Source organism: Bufo gargarizans, chromosome 10, assembly GCF_014858855.1.
Source record: "Bufo gargarizans isolate SCDJY-AF-19 chromosome 10, ASM1485885v1, whole genome shotgun sequence".
NCBI classification, from domain to species: Eukaryota; Metazoa; Chordata; class Amphibia; order Anura; family Bufonidae; genus Bufo; species Bufo gargarizans.
In genome coordinates, this window is record NC_058089.1 from 83,726,908 (window position 1) to 83,745,081 (window position 18,174).

Below are 18,174 nucleotides of genomic sequence, written 5' to 3' on the forward strand. Positions count from 1 at the left end.
CTACGTGTTTCCGCCCCTGCCTCTTCTTCCACGGGTCCTTCGGAAGATTGCGGCGGAGGGCACGCCAGCAATCTTGATAGCCCCGGACTGGCCGCGTCGTCCTTGGTACGCCGACCTTATGTTGCTTCTGGCAGACGCTCCCTTGCCTCTGCCTCTCAGAGAAGACCTCCTCTCTCAGGGGCCGATCTTCCACCAGCATTTAGGGTCGCTACGTTTAGCGGCGTGGCTATTGAAACCGCGGTCCTGACGCGGCGGGGGTTTTCTGCTGACGTGGTCCGTACCATGATTCGTGCGCGTAAACCGGCATCGTCCAGGATTTATTACCGTACCTGGCGGGCCTATTTAGCCTTCTGCGAGGCCTTAGGGATTCCTCCTCTGCGGTTTTCCCTTCCTACGGTTTTGTCCTTTTTGCAGTCTGGTCTGGATCTGGGCTTGGGTCTCAGTACCCTGAAGGGTCAGATTTCGGCTCTTTCGGTCCTTTTTCAGCGCCCTCTGGCTCTGCTCGGTCCAGTTAAGACCTTTCTTCAGGGGGTTGCTCACTGTGCTCCCCCGTATCGCCCTTCCGTTCCTGCTTGGGATCTTAACGTTGTACTGACGGCTCTCCAATCTTCCCCTTTCGAGCCTCTGCGCAAGGTTTCCCCTCGCTTGTTGTCTTGCAAAGTTTTCTTTCTCGTCGCTATCACGTCTCTTCGGCGTGTGTCTGAGTTGGCGGCTCTTTCATGCGTGGAGCCCTTCTTGGTTTTTCACCAGGACAAGGTGGTTCTCCGCCCAGTTCCGGATTTTCTTCCGAAAGTGGTGTCCGCCTTTCACCTGAATGAAGATATTGTCCTTCCTTCTCTGTGTCCGTCCCCGTCGCATCCTCGGGAACGGGATCTTCACCGTCTGGATGTTGTTCGGGCTCTCAGGATCTACCTCGATGTGACCAGACCCTTTCGACGCTCGGATTCTCTGTTTGTGGTTCCGGAGGGTCCGCGCAGGGGGCTGGCGGCGTCTAAGGTGGTTGTTGCCCGCTTCCTCAAGATGGCTATCGTTGAGGCTTACCGTGCTAGGGGCAGGGATCCGCCCTTTGGTGTTACCGCTCATTCTACGAGAGCGGTCGGGGCTTCCTGGGCTCAGCGTAATCGTGCCTCGGCTGAACAGCTGTGCAAGGCGGCCACCTGGTCTTCTTTGCACACGTTCACCAAGTTTTACAGGGTTAACACTTATGCCTCGGCGGATGCTGCTTTGGGCCGCTTGGTCTTGCAGGCGGCGGTGCCTTAATGTCTAGGGTGCTTGGTTCGCCTTGGATTGTGGTCCCTCCCTATTTGTGGACTGCTTTTGAACGTCCCAAGAGTTCCTGTGTCCCCCAAGGAATTGGGCGAGAAAACGAGATTTTTGTATAACTTACCAGTAAAATCTCTTTCTCGCTCTTCCTTGGGGGACACAGCGCCCACCCATTGTTTTTTGCTTGCCCTACGGGTGTTTTTTGACTTGTTGGTGTTGGTTTGGTTACTCCTTGCCTTTTGTCTTTTCACTACTTGGGCACATAACTGGAAGTCTCTCTCTCCAGGCTGAGGGTATAGCTGCTGGAGGAGGGGCTTAACGGTCTTTTACTTAGTGTCACGCCTCCTATGGAGATAAGCTATACCCAAGAGTTCCTGTGTCCCCCAAGGAAGAGCGAGAAAGAGATTTTACTGGTAAGTTATACAAAAATCTCGTTTTGTTCTGCAGAAAGATAGATGTCCTATATTTGCCTGCAAAATTCTGACCACAGACCCATTGATGTCAGTGGGCCCACAAAAAATGCAGATGCAACACAGGTGGTGCCTGTATTTGGCAAAATGCTAAATACATACAGCCGTGCATTAACCTGACTAAGTTCTACTGCATAGCTGGGCAACTGAGACACTGGTTATAAGACACCAAACATGCTTGCTATATGTGTGTGTCTTCCAAAGTATAAGACCTCTTTCACACGGGCGTCATGTTTTTGGCCCGGATAGGATGCGGGTGCATTGCGGGAAAATGCACGATTTTTCCGCGCGAGTGCAAAACATTTTAATGCGTTTTGCACGCGCGTGAGAAAAAATCGGCATGTTTGGTACCCGAACTTCTTAAGACGTTTGGGTTTGGGATCGGGGTTGTGTAGCTTGTATTTTCCCTTATAACATGATTATAAGGGAAAATAATAGCATTCTTAATACAGAATGCATAGTACAATAGGGCTGGAGGGGTTAAAAAATAATAATAATTTAACTCGCCTTAATCCACTTGTTCGCGCAGCCCGGCTTCTCTTCTGTCTTCATCTTTGCTGTGCAGTAGGAAAAGGACCTGTGATGTCACTGCACTCATCACATGATCCATCACCATGGTGATGGATCATGTGACGGACCGTGTGATGAGCGCAGTGGCGTCACCACAGGTCCTTTTCCTCACAGATGAAGACAGAAGAGAAGCCGGGCTGCGCGAACAAGTGGATTAAGGCGAGTTAAATTATTATTTTTTAACCCCTCCAGCGCTTGCTTGCGGATGTTTGCAATTTTCACGCAGCCCCATTCACTTCTATGGGGCATGCACCGCGTGAAAAACGCACAAAATAGAGCATGCTGTGATTTTCATGCAACGCACAAGTGATGCGTGAAAATCACCGCTCGTGTGCACAGCCCCATAGAAATGAATGTGTTCGGATTCAGTGCGGGTGCAATGCGTTCACCTCACGCATTGCACCCGTGCGGAAGTCTCGCCCGTGTGAAAGAGGCCTAAGGGTATGGTGCATGTTACCACAGAGTCAGGATTGCTCCTCCATGGGAAAAGTTATCAAAAAGGAAATAACAGCATTGGGACTTTCAGAATCCAAATAAACAGCAACTTTATTGTGCGATGTTTTGGCTCCACACAGCGCTTTTCTCAAGCAATAGGAAAGTACATAATGGCGAATACCGTTATATCACTTCCACAGTATACAACTAGGAAAAGGGAAGTCCTCACCTCGCTGCACAATGCGTTCACACTCAGTCCTGTTCTGCTACTGACATGCATTGAATTATTATTTTTTTTATACTGACATGCGGAGGGAAGTCCTGGTTTTAGGACATGCACCAGCAATCCTGCCTACATCCTCTCCGACATGTGCACTGTGCAGGATGCCGGCGCTTGTAAGTTCTGCTGATAGCCATGATGTACACTGTGTGGCTCTTGCCGTCATCATCAGTTTATGAACTCTAGTCATGGCCATTAGCACTTTACACATACACGTTATTATGATTGTATTATGGCATCTCGATGAACTGCGTCCAATGATAAGTCACTGAGATGAATTACATAGGAATTTTTATGACCCTAAGATACAGGTGAAACTCGAAAATTTAGAATATCGTGCAAAGTTCATTTATTTCAGTAATGCAACTTAAAAGGTGAAACTAACACATGAGACTCATTACAGGCAAAGTGGGATATTTCAAGCCTTTATGTGTTATAATTTGGATGATTACGGCTTACAAAACCTCAGTCTCAATTTTGAGGTACCCTTTGCTCAGGGGGTATGGATTAATTAGCTGACTAGAGTGTGACACTTTGAGCCTAGAATATTGAACCTTTTCACAAAATTCAAATTTTAGGCTACTTTCACACTTGCGTTTGGGGGCTATCGCAAGCAGCCCCGAACGGATCCGTTCATCCCCAATGCATTCTGAATGGATAAGGATCCAGTTTGGCTCCGTTCCGCCTTCATTCCGCTCTGGAGGCGGACACCAAAACGCAGCTTGCAGCGTTTTGGTGTCCGCCTGGCCGTGCGGAGCCAAACGGATCTGTCCTGACTTACAATGCAAGTCAATGGGGACGGATCCATTTGAAGTTGACACAATATGGTGCAATTGCAAACGGATCCGCCCCCCCATTGACTTTCAATGTAAAGTCAGGAGTCCCTATCAGAGTTTTCTCCAATCCGATGGTATATTTTAACTTGAAGCGTCCCTATCACCATGGGAACGCCTCTGTTAGAATATACCATCAGATCTGCATTAGATCGTGAAAACTCAGATCCGACAGTATATTCTAACACAGAGGCGTTCCCATAGTGATGGGGACGCTTCAAGTTAGAATATACTAAGAATGTGTACATAACTGCCCCCTGCTGCCTGGCAGTCCCTGATCTCTTACAGGGGGCCGTGATCCACACAATGAACCCCTCACAGCCGGATCACAGCCCTGATCGGGTGCTGCCAGGTAGCAGGGGCCAGACCCCCCTCCCTCCCCAGTATTAAAAGCATTGGTGGCCAGTACGCCTTCCCCCCCCCCCCCCCCCCCCCCTAGTATTAAAAGCATTGGTGGCCAGTGCGCTCCCTCCCCAGTATTTAAAAGCATTGGTGGCCAGTGTGGGGCATCGCACAGACCTGTCACTTACCAGTAGGAGGAGGGCCGGCCGCAGACAGCGTAGGTAAGTATAAGCTAAGTAACCATGGCAGCCAGGACTGCAGTAGCGTCCTGGCTGCCATGGTAACCGATCGGAGCCCCAGCGATTAATCTGGGACTCCGATCGGAAATGCCGCTCCGCTGCCACCAATGATGGGGGGGGGGGGCCGCACTGGCCACCAATGCTTTTAATACTGGGGAGGGAGGGGGGTCTGGCCCCTGCTGCCTGGCAGCACCCGATCAGGGGGGCTGAGGGGTTAATTGTGCAGATCACAGCCCCCTGTAAGAGATCGGGTGGTGGCAGGCAGCAGGGGGCAGTTATGTACACAGTTCTTAGTATATTCTAACTTGAAGCGTCCCCATCACCATGGGAATGCCTCTGTGTTAGAATATACTGTCGGTAGGGGTGCGCCGAAATTTCGGCGGCCGAAAATATCGGCCGAGAATGCACCTAATCTGTTTCTGCCGATATTTTTACATATCGGCCTGGAAATAGCGGGGAGGGACTGGGAGGAGGAGCTGGGGGCCGGTGCGTTCACTGTGTTCCGGCCCCCAGCTCCAGTAGTTATAAAATGTTGTACAATTAATAAGCATTCTATTCATGAGGCCCCCTCTGCAGTATTGCATTCAATACAGCCACATCCTACTCACAGGGCTGTGCTGGCCGGCCGGGCAGACGAGCGGCAGCGTCACGACTGACGTCACATGCCTGCGCCGCCTCCTTCATTCAGAAAGTAGGCCGGGCACATGACGTCAGTTGTGACGCTGCCGCTCCTCTCCCCGGCCGGCCAGCATTAAGATGACAGCCCTGTGAGTATGATGTGGCTATATTGAATGTAATACTGCAGAGGGGGCCTCATGAATAGAATGCTTATTAATTGTACAACATTTTATAACTACTGGAGCTGGGGGCCGGAGCACAGTGAACGCACCGGCCCCCAGCTCCTCCTCCCAGTCCCTCCCCGCTATTTTCTATTAATTGTACAATGGGGGGGGGGGGGGTCTGTGGATGGCACTGTTATGGGGTGGGTGGGGGTCTGTGGATGGCACTGTTATGGGGTGGGTGGGGGTCTGTGGATGGCACTGTTATGAGGTGGGGAGGTCTGTGGATGGTACTGTTATGGGGTGGGGGGTCTTTTAAAAGTATTTGGGCAAAAAGGCAGTTTCGGTTTCGGTCAAGGGGTATCCTGAATTTTCGGTTTCGGACCAGGATTTTCATTTCGGTGCACCCCTAACTGTCGGATCTGAGTTTTCACGATTGTGAAAACTCAGATCTGAAAAAGCTGTTATGCAGACGGATCCGCACTGAACTGATGACATCGTTTGCATGTATAGGTGCGGATCTGTCTGTGCAAATACCAGACGGATCCGCACCGAACGCAAGTGTGAAAGTAGCAGTTGCATTACTAAAATAAATGGACTTTTGCACCATATTAAAATTTTTCGAGTTTCACCTGTATATATTTTATTAGGTTGAATATTTTAATTGCATACTGGGGAAGCGATGTCATTGCTGACAATATATACTTAGCCCTACACACTTTACCACTCCTGAAGAAAGGCTCTGTGTCGAGCCAAAACGTAACACACATGTGGTGAACAAAGACATTGTTTCTTTGGAAGTCCTGTTGCAGCTATTTGCTCTCTGTAAATATACATTTATTTTTGTATTTATTTTTTTATGGGTAAAATTCCCACCCCAGTGACATATATGCTAAACACCAGCTGGCGATTTTATGCATCTCATGTGGACATGGCACAGCATTCAGGCCTTCTGGACTGAGGTTACTGATCTCTTCACTGGCGTGGTTATCTCCTTAAGGGCTCATGCACACGACAGTATTTTGCGTTCAGTATACTGCCCGTTTTTTTAGTTCAGTATGCGGTACATATACTGAACCATTCATTTCAATGGTTCAGCAAAAAAAAACTGAAGTGTCTCCGTGTGCATTCCGTTTCAGTATTTCAGTACCGTAAAAAGATAATACATGTCCTATTCTTGCCGCAAATCAAGGTGCTTGGCTCCATTCAAGTCAATGGGTCCGCAAAAAAACGGAACACATACGGAAATGCATCCATATGTCTTCCCTATCTGTTCCGTTTTTGCTGAACCATCTATTGAAAATGTTATGCCCAGCCCAATTTTTTTCTATGTAATTACTGTATAATGTATATGGCATACGGAAAGGGGGCGGAACAACGGATCCATAAAAAACAGACTGCAAAACACTGAAAAAGCTATACGGTCGTGTGCATGAGCCCTAATACTAACTACTCCTGATGTCTACTGGGGCTCCTGGTTGAAGAACATTGCCAGCATCATATCTGTATTTTTTTTTTTTACCTGAAATACTCTTCCTGTTACTCAAAATGCACCGAGATGAATAGATACTTTGTGTTTCCGCCTACATAGAAATGGCGCAGCATAGTCAATACTCTCACTGTATAGATCACAATAAAGGCGGTCTAATAAAACCGTGCAGAAGGTGTAGGGTGAACTTTTTCTGTGATTATTTATTGCCTGGGATATGTGTAAATCACATTTTTATACATTGTATATATGACTATTATATTGCTGTTTTTATATTGTGTATGGCTGTAATAAAAAATGCTTCTGTTTGTCTTCTGCTAAAATAAAACCATTAAAAAATAAATAAAATTGAGAGGAACATTTTGAGAGAACCGTGTGCCTCTGTTATACAGTATAATGCATCTATCCGATTTTATACCCTCAGGTTATTATGAAGACGATGATGAGGACGCTGGCCAGGGCAGAGGACACGCATGGGATGCCTACCGTCATAAAGCACTGAGAGAACTTGAATATGATGAAGAGGAATCTTCTGACTAATTGGTAATTGTGCTACGTTGGAGGGCATCTCTCTGCATTTCAAGACCAGTGTTCTGTTTTAAGAGCAAGCTTACATCAGTTTCCTTCAGTATAAGGCTCTGTTTACACTGGCGTCCAGCTTCTCTTGCCCCAGTGGGCAAACTTAGCCTTAAGTCAAACTTAAAATAAAATAAAAATGAAACCTTATGGAATGAACAATGTCAGTGTGAACAACCTAGAAGGGGTATTCCCATCTCAGACATTGATGGCATATGGCTAGGATATACTATCAATGTCAGATAGGATCGGGTCCCAGAGGTGAGACATGATCCTATCTCCAGAACAGTACCCCCAAAGTGAAGGAAAGCTTGTGGCGTGCTCACCATTCACTGCTATCGAAGCTACAAAAATAGTTGAGCGCACTTGGCTATTTTTATTTTTTTTCAAAGTCCCACAGCAGTGATTGGAGAGCGCACTGCACATGTGCGGGGACCCCCACCATTCACCGCAATGAGACCCCCAGAAATTGTAGAACCAGCGATTTTACAACACTCCCATAGCGGTGAATGGAGGGTGGCCGGACCTGCCCAGCCTCACTTCGGAGGCCCCCTTCTAGAGATAACAGCAGCTCTGAGGTGGGACCCACACTTGTCTAACACTGATGGCATATCCTAGCGATACACCATCAATGTCCGAGATGGGAATACCGCTTTTCATAAAGATTTTCAGTTTTATTTCTCTTTTTTTGTGTGTTTATTTCAATGTATCTTCTGTTTAACATGTGTAAAAAATGTCTGTAAACTCAGATTTTATGTTAATAAATATTCTTTACATAAACAGTAACTGCATTATAGTATTACTCACCCTAACAGAATCCATTGATTCAAATGTACAGAATATAGAATTCCGGTATAGAAAACATGACTCTTATTGAAAGTCTGCAGTACGGAGTAAAAATCCTCGGTGTATGGTGATTAGATCATTTCAGTAGCTTCGCGCTTACTGGCACCATATGTGAGGGGTGTATAGCCTAGTGCCTAGGGTTACCACTAGGGATGAGCGAATTTCATATTTTGAAGTTTGTGTGCGAGTTCGTATTGTGGTATTTTACTGAATTGCGTTATGTATTCCGTTACCACGGACCATAACGCAACGCCTTTAGAGGCATTCTGTTATTCGTTCCGTCATAAAAGAAGTCTATGGCCTGTATAACTGATCAGTCCGGTTTACGTTATGCAGGACAGGACTCCAGCATAACGTAAACCGGACGGATCCGTTACGCAGGCCATAGACTTCTATTATGACCGAATGCCTCTAAAGGCATTCAGTCATGGAATTGCGTTATGGTCCGTGGTAACGGAATCCATAACGCAATTCAGTAAATACAAACACGAACTCGCACACAAACTTTAAATTATGAAATTCGTTCATCCCTAGTTACCACCTGTAACTCAACGTCAGCTTGCTGGTGGAACATGCTTCAGAGTCTGCTATCCACATGGGCGGCTGCTCCACGGAGGTACTTGGGGACCAACAGGGAAAACAGAAAAGGTAATTTTACAGACTTGGGATGTAATGAGCCTGCAAATTTCAACACCCTTTAAAAAAAAAAAAAAGTGGCTTTCTTCCAAAAACAACCGCTGTTGCTTTATGGAAACGCCCATTAAAGTCTATGCAGAGTGTTCAAAATATGGATGCATCTAGGTTATATGCATGTTTTTCATACTGTTAATGTATGTCACTTTGTTTTCTCCCTAGAGGACACCCTGCCATACATATTTACAGATAAGGTCATTTTGTCACAAGATTAACATTCTGTTCGCATTGATTTCATGGCTTGTTTTCTAGGAGCCATCTGCACCTTAGCCAAATTGTGTTTAGCACAGTGCCCACTGCTCCATAGGCCCCCATACATCAGAGGGCAAAAGAGTGTCCTTTTGGTCTCTGTCTGGCAGTATTCATTGGCATACAACTTTCTTTCAACAGTATAGGACTGTTTTATGCCAGTCTTTGCCCCCAGAGGATGCGCATAACTTATGACAAGGTGTGCATCTCTACTTCAATCCATGCACCTTTAGTGAAACTCTACTCCACTTCCAGAGTGGAGTAAGTTTTCAGCATCTTTTATTCCTAAATGTAAGTGAATATGCCAACCAAGTGGCTAGGACGGCGTAAAAACGCCATGTGGAAGACATACCACATGCAAATTATAATCCTGTATAAATAAAGACAGACGCCAGTCATATATTCATGTTGTATTTTACTGTACGTTGGAAAAGACACAAGCACCAAATCATTTCTTTAAGGAACAAGAATACAAAAAACCATGAAAGTCACGATTCTACTGAAGAGACCCGCTCCTTTTTGTCTTTGTAAAATGGCACGTAAAAAGTGGGATCTCTTGAAGGATTCCGTCAGTCTGTACTATACCAAAAATTGAAAAAAAAATACTCCTATTTGGTAATTTCAAGTCTGCTGTATCCTTCCTTCTGTACAAAGTATGAACGGACACTATAGTCAGTCCCAGAGTTACTGCTGCCAGGTATCTTAGATGGGCTTCTCCTGGCTTTCTTGAAAACCTTGCTGTGCCACCGTGTGCGGAAGAAAGCCCGCTTCTTCACACATGCACTTGTGTGATTGCCAGGACTGGATGCAGGTTCTTCTGTTCAGGTCCCTGACCAAATGTGTTCCTGAGTTTTCCTGCTCGGTGGGGACCTGAGTGGAAGAACCCGCATCCAATCCTGGAGGTCACATGAGCATAGTGTAAATGGTGGAATCGGCAGCGCGACCAAGGGGTATGTACTGGGCAGACTCTTTCCTCCATAGGTTAGCACATAGCAAGATGGTAAACAAAGCCCAGAGAACCCCTTTACCATTATCCTGAATTTCTCCAAGCAGCAGGTTGAATGCTTGTTTTTTTTTATTCAACAGTCAATTTAGGCAAACTGCTCCTTTTATGGCTTTCCTCTATGTGGGTATGTATGAATGGATCACATATTGTCTATCATCTAATGGCCATGTAGAGGATTCAGTGCATATGAAAGAGGTAGGAGATGTTGAGAGCCTAAAAAGAGAACTGCGGCCGTGGAAGTGATGACACCATTACACAAGATAACGGAAGAGTTAATAAAGTGAGTACCAGTGGATTGCAACTCGCAAATCTCAAGCTGTTGTGAAACCAAAACTCCAAGAACTTGCTGTACGTGTGAGGCCTGCTTCTACCAAAACGAGAGGGTAGCACGCAGTGACCACTTCTGTATGTTGGCTACAGTGCTATCCTGCATTTACTGATGGGTCCAATAACTATTCCATAAATACAGTAGGAAAACCCCCCCTTAAAAATGTTTCTGAAGAATGCCCAATTTTGACACCGACCTGATTTAAAGCAATTAAAGGGGTTATCCAGTGATTAATATCAGATCACCAGGGGTCTGTCACCCGGGCACCCTGCCAATCAGCAATTAGAAGAGGCCGGCGCTCCATGACGGCCGTGGCTTCTTCCCCTGCCATGTGACAGCTCCGTACATCGGTCACATGGTCCAGTGGCCGCTCAGGCCCATTGAAGTGAATAGGGCTGGGCTGCAATACCAAGTACAGTGTTGTGCTTGGAGAGATGCCAGGGCTCATGTAACAGCGGATAGGTGAGGGTGCTGGGACTCAGATCCCCACCGATGTGCTTACTAGCACCAATCCTGAGGATAGGTCATCATTATCTATAACCGGATAACCCCTTTAAGCTACTGTAGTGTTTAAACCAGAGCAAATGTTGCAATTTTGTGCAGGCTTAAAGGGAACCTGTCACCACACAATGCAGTGTAATCTGCAGGCAGCATGTTATAGGGCAGGAGGAGCTGAAAGATCCAGTAAATCCTGTAATTTATTCACTTACATCTCTGCTCTTTTTATGCATTGGAGTCATGTGGGCGGTCCTACTCTGTGACTGGCAGCCTTCCCTGTGTAAAGTCATGCAGAGTTAGCAGCCAATCACTGAATGGCACCTCCCACACAACTCGGATGCAGAAACTTAAATGTATAAATTATTCGTTTAACTGAATCCTTTCCGACTAAATATATATCTCTGCTCAGCTCCTCCTGCTCTAAAAAATGCCTCCTGCAGACTGCATGCATTTCGTGGTAACTGATTCCTTTTAAAGGAGCCACAAACATGGCTGAAATATCTGAGGTATAAGGTGCTCTCTCAAGTTGTATTCCTACTCGGCAAACTGTCTGCTGCCCACTCCCCTGTATTATGGCCACAGTTGGCAGCAGTTGGGGGGGGGGGGGGGGAGATTTATCATTGTGTGTTTGGGGTTATTTTTTTTAGACTACAGTTGCTTTGCACACTTGTGCCAAATTTATGAAAATTTGATGTAGTTTCACCACTTTCAGGGAAAGTACATCAGGGGGTTGCCTGGGGTGGAGCTGCGACCTTTTAATAGTTCACACATCATATATAAGACACCAATGTTCTAATCTGTAATTCCAACCAACTTTTGAAAGTGGTGAAGCTCATCAAAAGTCTCAAAAAAATATGCACAAAAGGGTTGTACGCTACGTTGCTTGCTGCATTTTTACATTACAAAACTGGCATAGCAGATTTAAAAAACGCTGCGCCGCCGCACCCCCCCCCCCCCCCCCTTAGTGCCCAAATTTACACACTTCAATAGCATGTATGATTAACAATGAATCGGATATTTGCTTACAGTCGCCTTGTATAAGGGCATATCTTCAGGAGTGCTAAAACTGTGATATCAGCAACTGGCGGTCTATAAATGCAGCTGCTCTATCTTATACTTGACATGTGCTGCCATAGAAATATGACCATGTTAGTACGATTCTACTCCAAGCGATAAGCACCACTTGTGAGGATTAGTGGTATGTGTCCTTCATGATCAGGAGCTGTGCATTACTAAATCATGTGAAGTCACCATCTTGAGAAGAGGCGTGATCAGATGTTGGTCAGAGAAGACCTGTTTTTAATGGCTTGTATGTTACTCTAAATAGGAGTGCACAACCTTTTCTTGTTCAAGGGCCACAATGTCAGATTGCACCACTCCAAAGTCCCTATGGACAACAAAAGCATGTTTTTTTGTTAAGGGGGGTGTCCCTTAACCATTTTTTTTGGACAGCAAAAATGTTAGTGAGGATCCTAGAGGTCAGACCCTAACCTATTTCAAAATCTCATTCCTCTCTAAGGAGGGAAAGAATGCATGCTTGTACTAAAAGCAGAGATTTGGGGCCCCTCATTCTTTGTGAAGGTGGCAGTCCCAGATGTAGAGCCCAGCTTAAATTTCTATCTGGTCTGATTGATGGGTTGTTAAGAAAATAATAATAAATAATTAAATATGCTGAATGTCTGGGAAAAGCACCTGAATTCACACTGCATACATTACATAATCCATCGTTTAGACCTGATGAGGCTGGTGTTCTTACTTTGAAAATCCATGGCAGAATGGCTGTATAATTCTTTTTGAGGGTTCTCCTGCTCAATATTAAAACGAGTATTTTGTGTAATTAGCTAGGGAATGAGAGTCCAAGTGTATTTATGAGCTAAACTCAGTCTTGACACCCCTAACCTAACTGACTGGCTCCTTTACATGTTCCCCTGCTACTGCTGAAATCACAGTACACACTGCAGTTTGTCAGCCCAACGAGATGGGTGGACATCAAGCTTAGCCCATGAATACACTGGTCTCATAAATGCTTATTTTAACATCTGACAGGGAAACTTTTATAAAGGACACCAACCACATCAGGTCTAAGAGATAAAAAAAAAAAATCTGTGAAATCTGAAATCGTTCATGGAAAGGTTCTCTATAAAGCTACAGTGTTACCATGCTAGTTATTACAATGATATTTTTGTATGTTCATATACACCATGACTTTCTAAGCCAATAGGAGAGGCCCCCAAAACCTGTGCATTTTCTGCCTTTGGCTTGAAGATATTTTTTATTTATTTTTTTATTTTTATCTGGTCCAGTGCTGTAAATGACACCAGTAGCAAAATATTAGAAATATGTGCACATATCCTAAAGGTCAACTGGCAGCAGTTCTTTTTCTGTGCTTAGTAGAAAGGATTTTTTTTTTAGACATGTCGTCTCTTCCATGGGGTTTGGTTGGTTGTGTATAGATTATACTGCACAAATCTGGAAAGGGGGTGGCGGATTCATCTATAGGGGCACATGGGTGCAGTTGTAAAAGTGTGGCCACACGGAGCAGGTCCGCAGTGGAAAATCCATACCAAATCATGCAGAAATACTGCAGATCTGCTAAATATTTTGCAGTGCTAAGGGTAACATCCACAGTGGAAATCTGCAGCATAAATTGACATGCTGCAGCCTAGACGTTTGGATTCCAGTGCAGACACTTCCTGCAGCATGTGGATAAGATTTGTTAAAACTCTCCTGCTGCTTTGGATTTTTCTGCAAGAAATTCAGCTGCAAAAAAACACCTCAGTTTGCATTACATGTGACCACAACTGTTAAAGGCTTTCTGCTGTCTAGACTTGAGCTCTTACAACAGACGCTGAATTTAACAACCCAGTTACACTTGAAAAACTGCAGATGCTTCCAACTGTCTCTGCAGAAGAATCGTCTGCCTGTCCAGACATGAGCAGTATATGCTCTCCCAAGAGAATGAGGATATGCCTTGTATACAGAGCAAATAAAATACAGCAACTGCAGACAGGTCCCATTTAAATTACATTATAGTTTGTTTGTTTTTGTATTTTTTTTTTTTTGCATTATGTCTAAGCCCCTTTACCCCTCACACTTGCGTTGTCCGGATCCGGCGTGTACTCCACTTGACGGAATTACACGCCGGATCCGGAAAAACGCAAGTGTACTGAAAGCTTTTGAAGACGGAGCAGTCGTCAAAATGCGTTCAGTGTTACTATGGCACCCAGGACGCTATTAAAGTCCTGGTTGCCATAGTAGGAGCAGTATACTTACAGTCCGTGCGGCTCCCGGGGCGCTCCAGAATGACGTCAAAGCACCCCGTGCGCAAGGATGACGTGTTCCATGTGATCCATGCGCTTGGGGCGCCCTGACGTCACTCTGGAGTGCCCGGGGAGCCGCACGGACGGCAAGTTTGCTGCTCCCCCGCTACACTTTACCATGGCTGCCAGGACTTTAGCGTCCTTGCAGCCATGGTAACCATTCAGAAAAAGCTAAACGTCGAGTCCGGCAAGGCGCCGAAACGACGTTTAGCTTAAGGCCGGATCCGGATCAATGCCTTTCAATGGGCATTAATTCCAGATCCGGCCTTGCGGCAAGTCTTCAGGATTTTTGGCCGGAGCACAAAGCGCAGCATGCTGTTCCGGAACTGAAGACATCCTGATGCATCCTGAACAGATTTCTCTCCATTTAGAATGCATTAGGATAATCCTGATCAGGATTCTTCCGGCATAGAGCACCGACAACGGAACGCTATGCCGGATCCGGACAACGCAAGTGTGAAAGGGCCGTTACCTGTAAATGGTAGGTATTGAAAACAAAGCCATGCCAAAATGAGCACCGCAACCATATATAATATTAGGCCCCATGCACACGACCGTTGTGTATTTTGTGGTCCGCAAATCGCAGATCTGCAAGACACGGATGGTGTCTATGTGCGTTCCGAACGGCACGGACAGCCAATAATATAACTGCCTATTTTTTTCCCACAAAACGCGGACAAGAATAGTTCAGGTTCTATTTTTTTCGTGGACCACAGCAATGGATGCGGACAGCACACGGAGTGCTATCTGCAACTTTTGCAGCCTCATTGAAGTGAATGGGTCTGCATTCGAGCCGACAAAACTGCGCCTCAGATGCGGACCAAAACAACGGCCCTTGTGCATGAGGCCTTAAGGGGACAAAAAAATGTATCCTCAAACAGTCTACTGATCTCCACCTTAACGGGTGCTCACTCGGATGACTGGTTCTACTACCTTCAAAGACATGGCAGGTATTAAAACCAATGGACCAGTAATATGAACGTCCTGCTACAGAATCACTTTTCTGAACAAGCCCTTTAGGTGTATTTCCAGTTTTACAAAACTGTAGATAGGATGTTGTGGATTAGACACTTTTTTTTTTCCGCTCAGGTACAGAATAACCGCAGTGTAATACAGTGCCAGCAAATTGTATGAGATTCTGTAATCTCATACTGTGCGATTTCTGTAAAGTGCAGATTTGGTGTGGAAATGCATAGAAATTCGTGTGGATCTTCTGCGCGTTTACCTGAACTCATGCGCCGACAGCCTAAAACTCCAACCATGTTAGAGAGAAGTCGTAAAAGATGTCATAACCGCTTTGGCTCCCATGTGTCATGTCACTGGTCAAGTGACGCATGGTTGACACATCACCGCAGCTGCAGCCAGTCAATGGCTACAGCAGTGACATAACCCACGTCCACCTGGGACCTGCAGAGCAGCGAGGGGGATCAGGTAAGTGTGATTACCACAGCAGGTCTGGCAACGCTGAGGGGGGGGTCTGTAGAAAAGGTCCCCAGGATGAACAACCCCTTTAAGGGTCACGGCAGCAAATTTATGTTGCCTTCATATCTTGGAGGAGCTAAAGCTACTATGCACTGGAATCAGAATTAGGTCGCTTCCCCTCACCAAAGTTCTTAAAGGGGTTGTGCCACTCATATAAATGTGTCCCACCCAACTGATATCGCTGTTATATCAATTTCACCAAATACAACCATTTTTAAAAACGGCCATGTTCTAACGTTATTAGCCTACCATTGCACCCTGTGACAAATCAGTTTCAAAATCAGTTGCTGTTGGGTATGTCCTGTAGTAGAGCCCTGTTATACAGGACGCACATGCTCAGTGCTTCTTTTCCCTTATAGCTGCTCTTCTATGTGCAGTGTCAGTTATGGGTGGACGGACAGATGGATAATAGACAGATAAACAATGATAGTTTTGATCTAAGAAATGATGGACATTAGCACAAGTTGTGCCTGTTATAAACCCAGCATGTTGAATATGTGGAGGAAGAAAATGAACTGGTGCCAAGTGCCACAGGATCTGCTGCTGTCAGGACACATCTCACTGCCCTAAGGCATGACGGGACAGCAGTCACATGGGGCATAAGAGAAGAGTGCAAATCGGGTAATAAAAAAAAAATCCAAGAAGAATGGGAGCTAGAGCACTTGATGAAAATAAAATTTTGAGGGAAAAGTGCTACAAGCCCTTTATACTAAAGGCACCCAGTATAAACCAAACTGTACTTCAAATGGGTGTATTCACTTTCTGGTAAACTTACTCTTTTAAAAGGCACTGTATTAAAAAGTGAAGAAAAACATGGACATAATATATGACGTTTCCAAACTGTGCCTTGTAGCGTAACAATTAATAAAAATCTTTTCTGGAGTGTTCTTGCTGAAGAAGCAACGTGTGGACAATAATCAAGAAGCTAGGATTAGCTGATGAATGGGTGAAAAAAACAGGCCCAACAGGAGACAGATATGGCAGCCATGGCCCTGGCCTTTCACATATTCCCATCTTCGGTATAGGTCAGGGATCAGCAACCTCCAGCACTCCAGATGTTCTGAAACTACAACTCCCAGAGTGCTCTATTCACTTCTATGGGAGTTATGAGAACAGCCAAGCATGTTTGCATACTGGGAGTTGTAGTTTCACAGCAGCTGGAGGTCCGAAGGTTGCCGATCCCTGGTACAGGCCATGAATATGTAAAAAGGTCCACATAGCTGGCAATCTCTCTCCTGAGAACCCCACCTATCAGGAGAAAAGGGTTCTCATGATCACCACTCATCGAATCAAAGCAGCATCATTTTTTTCTTGAAATCAATGGAGAAGAGGTGACTGTGAAGGAGTAGAAAGCAAACGGTGCTCAGCTCTTTCTACCATCACCTCTCTGTTTCAACATTAAAAGCAGTGAATGTGAACGACATCCACCGGATAGGCCAAAGGGCTCAAGATGGGAATAGCCCATTAAAAGAATGAAAAAAAAACTAATTCCGGTAATCGGGTTTTTTAGGTTGAAGCTCACAATTTAGGACTAGGTGAGCAACCCTACCTCATTCACAAACGTAAAACATGCAAGGTCAGCATCAGCTTCGTTTTTCATCATTTGCCTGACAGCTTCAGGATGAACATAATATAAAGAAAATAAAAAATTAAAATATATATAATAATAATTCCAACCTTTGTAAAGCTGTATGAAGAGACCCTGAAGACAAGCTCTAGAGGTTAGCATTGCACCTGGAATTCTGCATTTGGTACAAGATTTAAAAAAAACGGAGTGCATCTAGTCAATGATGGTTTCTTCTGGTACCACCATCATCACTCGTGATCATCTTTAACTCCACCACCTACACAGCCTCAGGCCTCATTCACACGTTTGTATTTTGGTCAGGATTTTGCATCATTATTTGTAAGACAAAACCAGGAGTTGAGCATGTTTTGGATCTCCTCCAAGTTCTGGCTTACAAATACTGCCCAAAATACACATCCACATGAATGAAGCCTTATCCACATTTCCACCGTTTTCAACAAAGCCAATGCTACGCTCACATAATTGCCCAGATTTCCTGCTTCCTTTCAGAACCGTCCTGTTCCGCTCAGGATGACGCTCTTTATTCTTGACTTGGTCATAGCCGTTGTTTTGATTTCGCCTCTGGCTGTTTCTCACCATCATCATCATCAACCTCCGTCAACACGCAGTTGAAAAGCAGTTGGTTCCACTTTGTAAGTAAAGCTGAGGGAAAATAAGCGCATTGCTTGTTACCTTAAAGGGAGTCTTGTCGTTAGGAAATTCACTGGTAAACCTCAAACAATGCCTTGTAGGGCAAGTTCAGCTGAATGTAATGATACCTTTCAATTAATTCCCGGAGGTAAAGTATCTTTAATCCATATGCAAATGAGAAGTTAAGTGCACAGAGGGTGGGCCCAAGCCACTGTGTGCACCCTTGCTCCTCCTGCTTCCTCTGCCAGCCCCTTCTCT

General features: G+C 45.3%; 2 protein-coding genes across 2 annotated transcripts in view; one reads left to right on the plus strand and one right to left on the minus strand.

The window, feature by feature from the left end:
* SLC7A6OS (solute carrier family 7 member 6 opposite strand) overlaps nucleotides 1-8,056 on the plus strand; it is a 30,150-nt gene extending 22,094 nt beyond the window's left edge. The window contains exon 5 of the mRNA XM_044270840.1: nucleotides 7,125-8,056. Coding sequence (XP_044126775.1) covers nucleotides 7,125-7,240 — 116 coding nt within the window. The 3' untranslated portion in view covers nucleotides 7,241-8,056. The remainder of the gene's footprint in view (nucleotides 1-7,124) is intronic.
* Nucleotides 8,057-16,472: 8,416 nt separating this feature from the next.
* The window catches only part of SLC7A6 (solute carrier family 7 member 6), a 35,411-nt gene continuing 33,709 nt past the window's right edge, over nucleotides 16,473-18,174 (minus strand). The window contains exon 10 of the mRNA XM_044270647.1: nucleotides 16,473-17,928. Coding sequence (XP_044126582.1) covers nucleotides 17,822-17,928 — 107 coding nt within the window. The 3' untranslated portion in view covers nucleotides 16,473-17,821. The remainder of the gene's footprint in view (nucleotides 17,929-18,174) is intronic.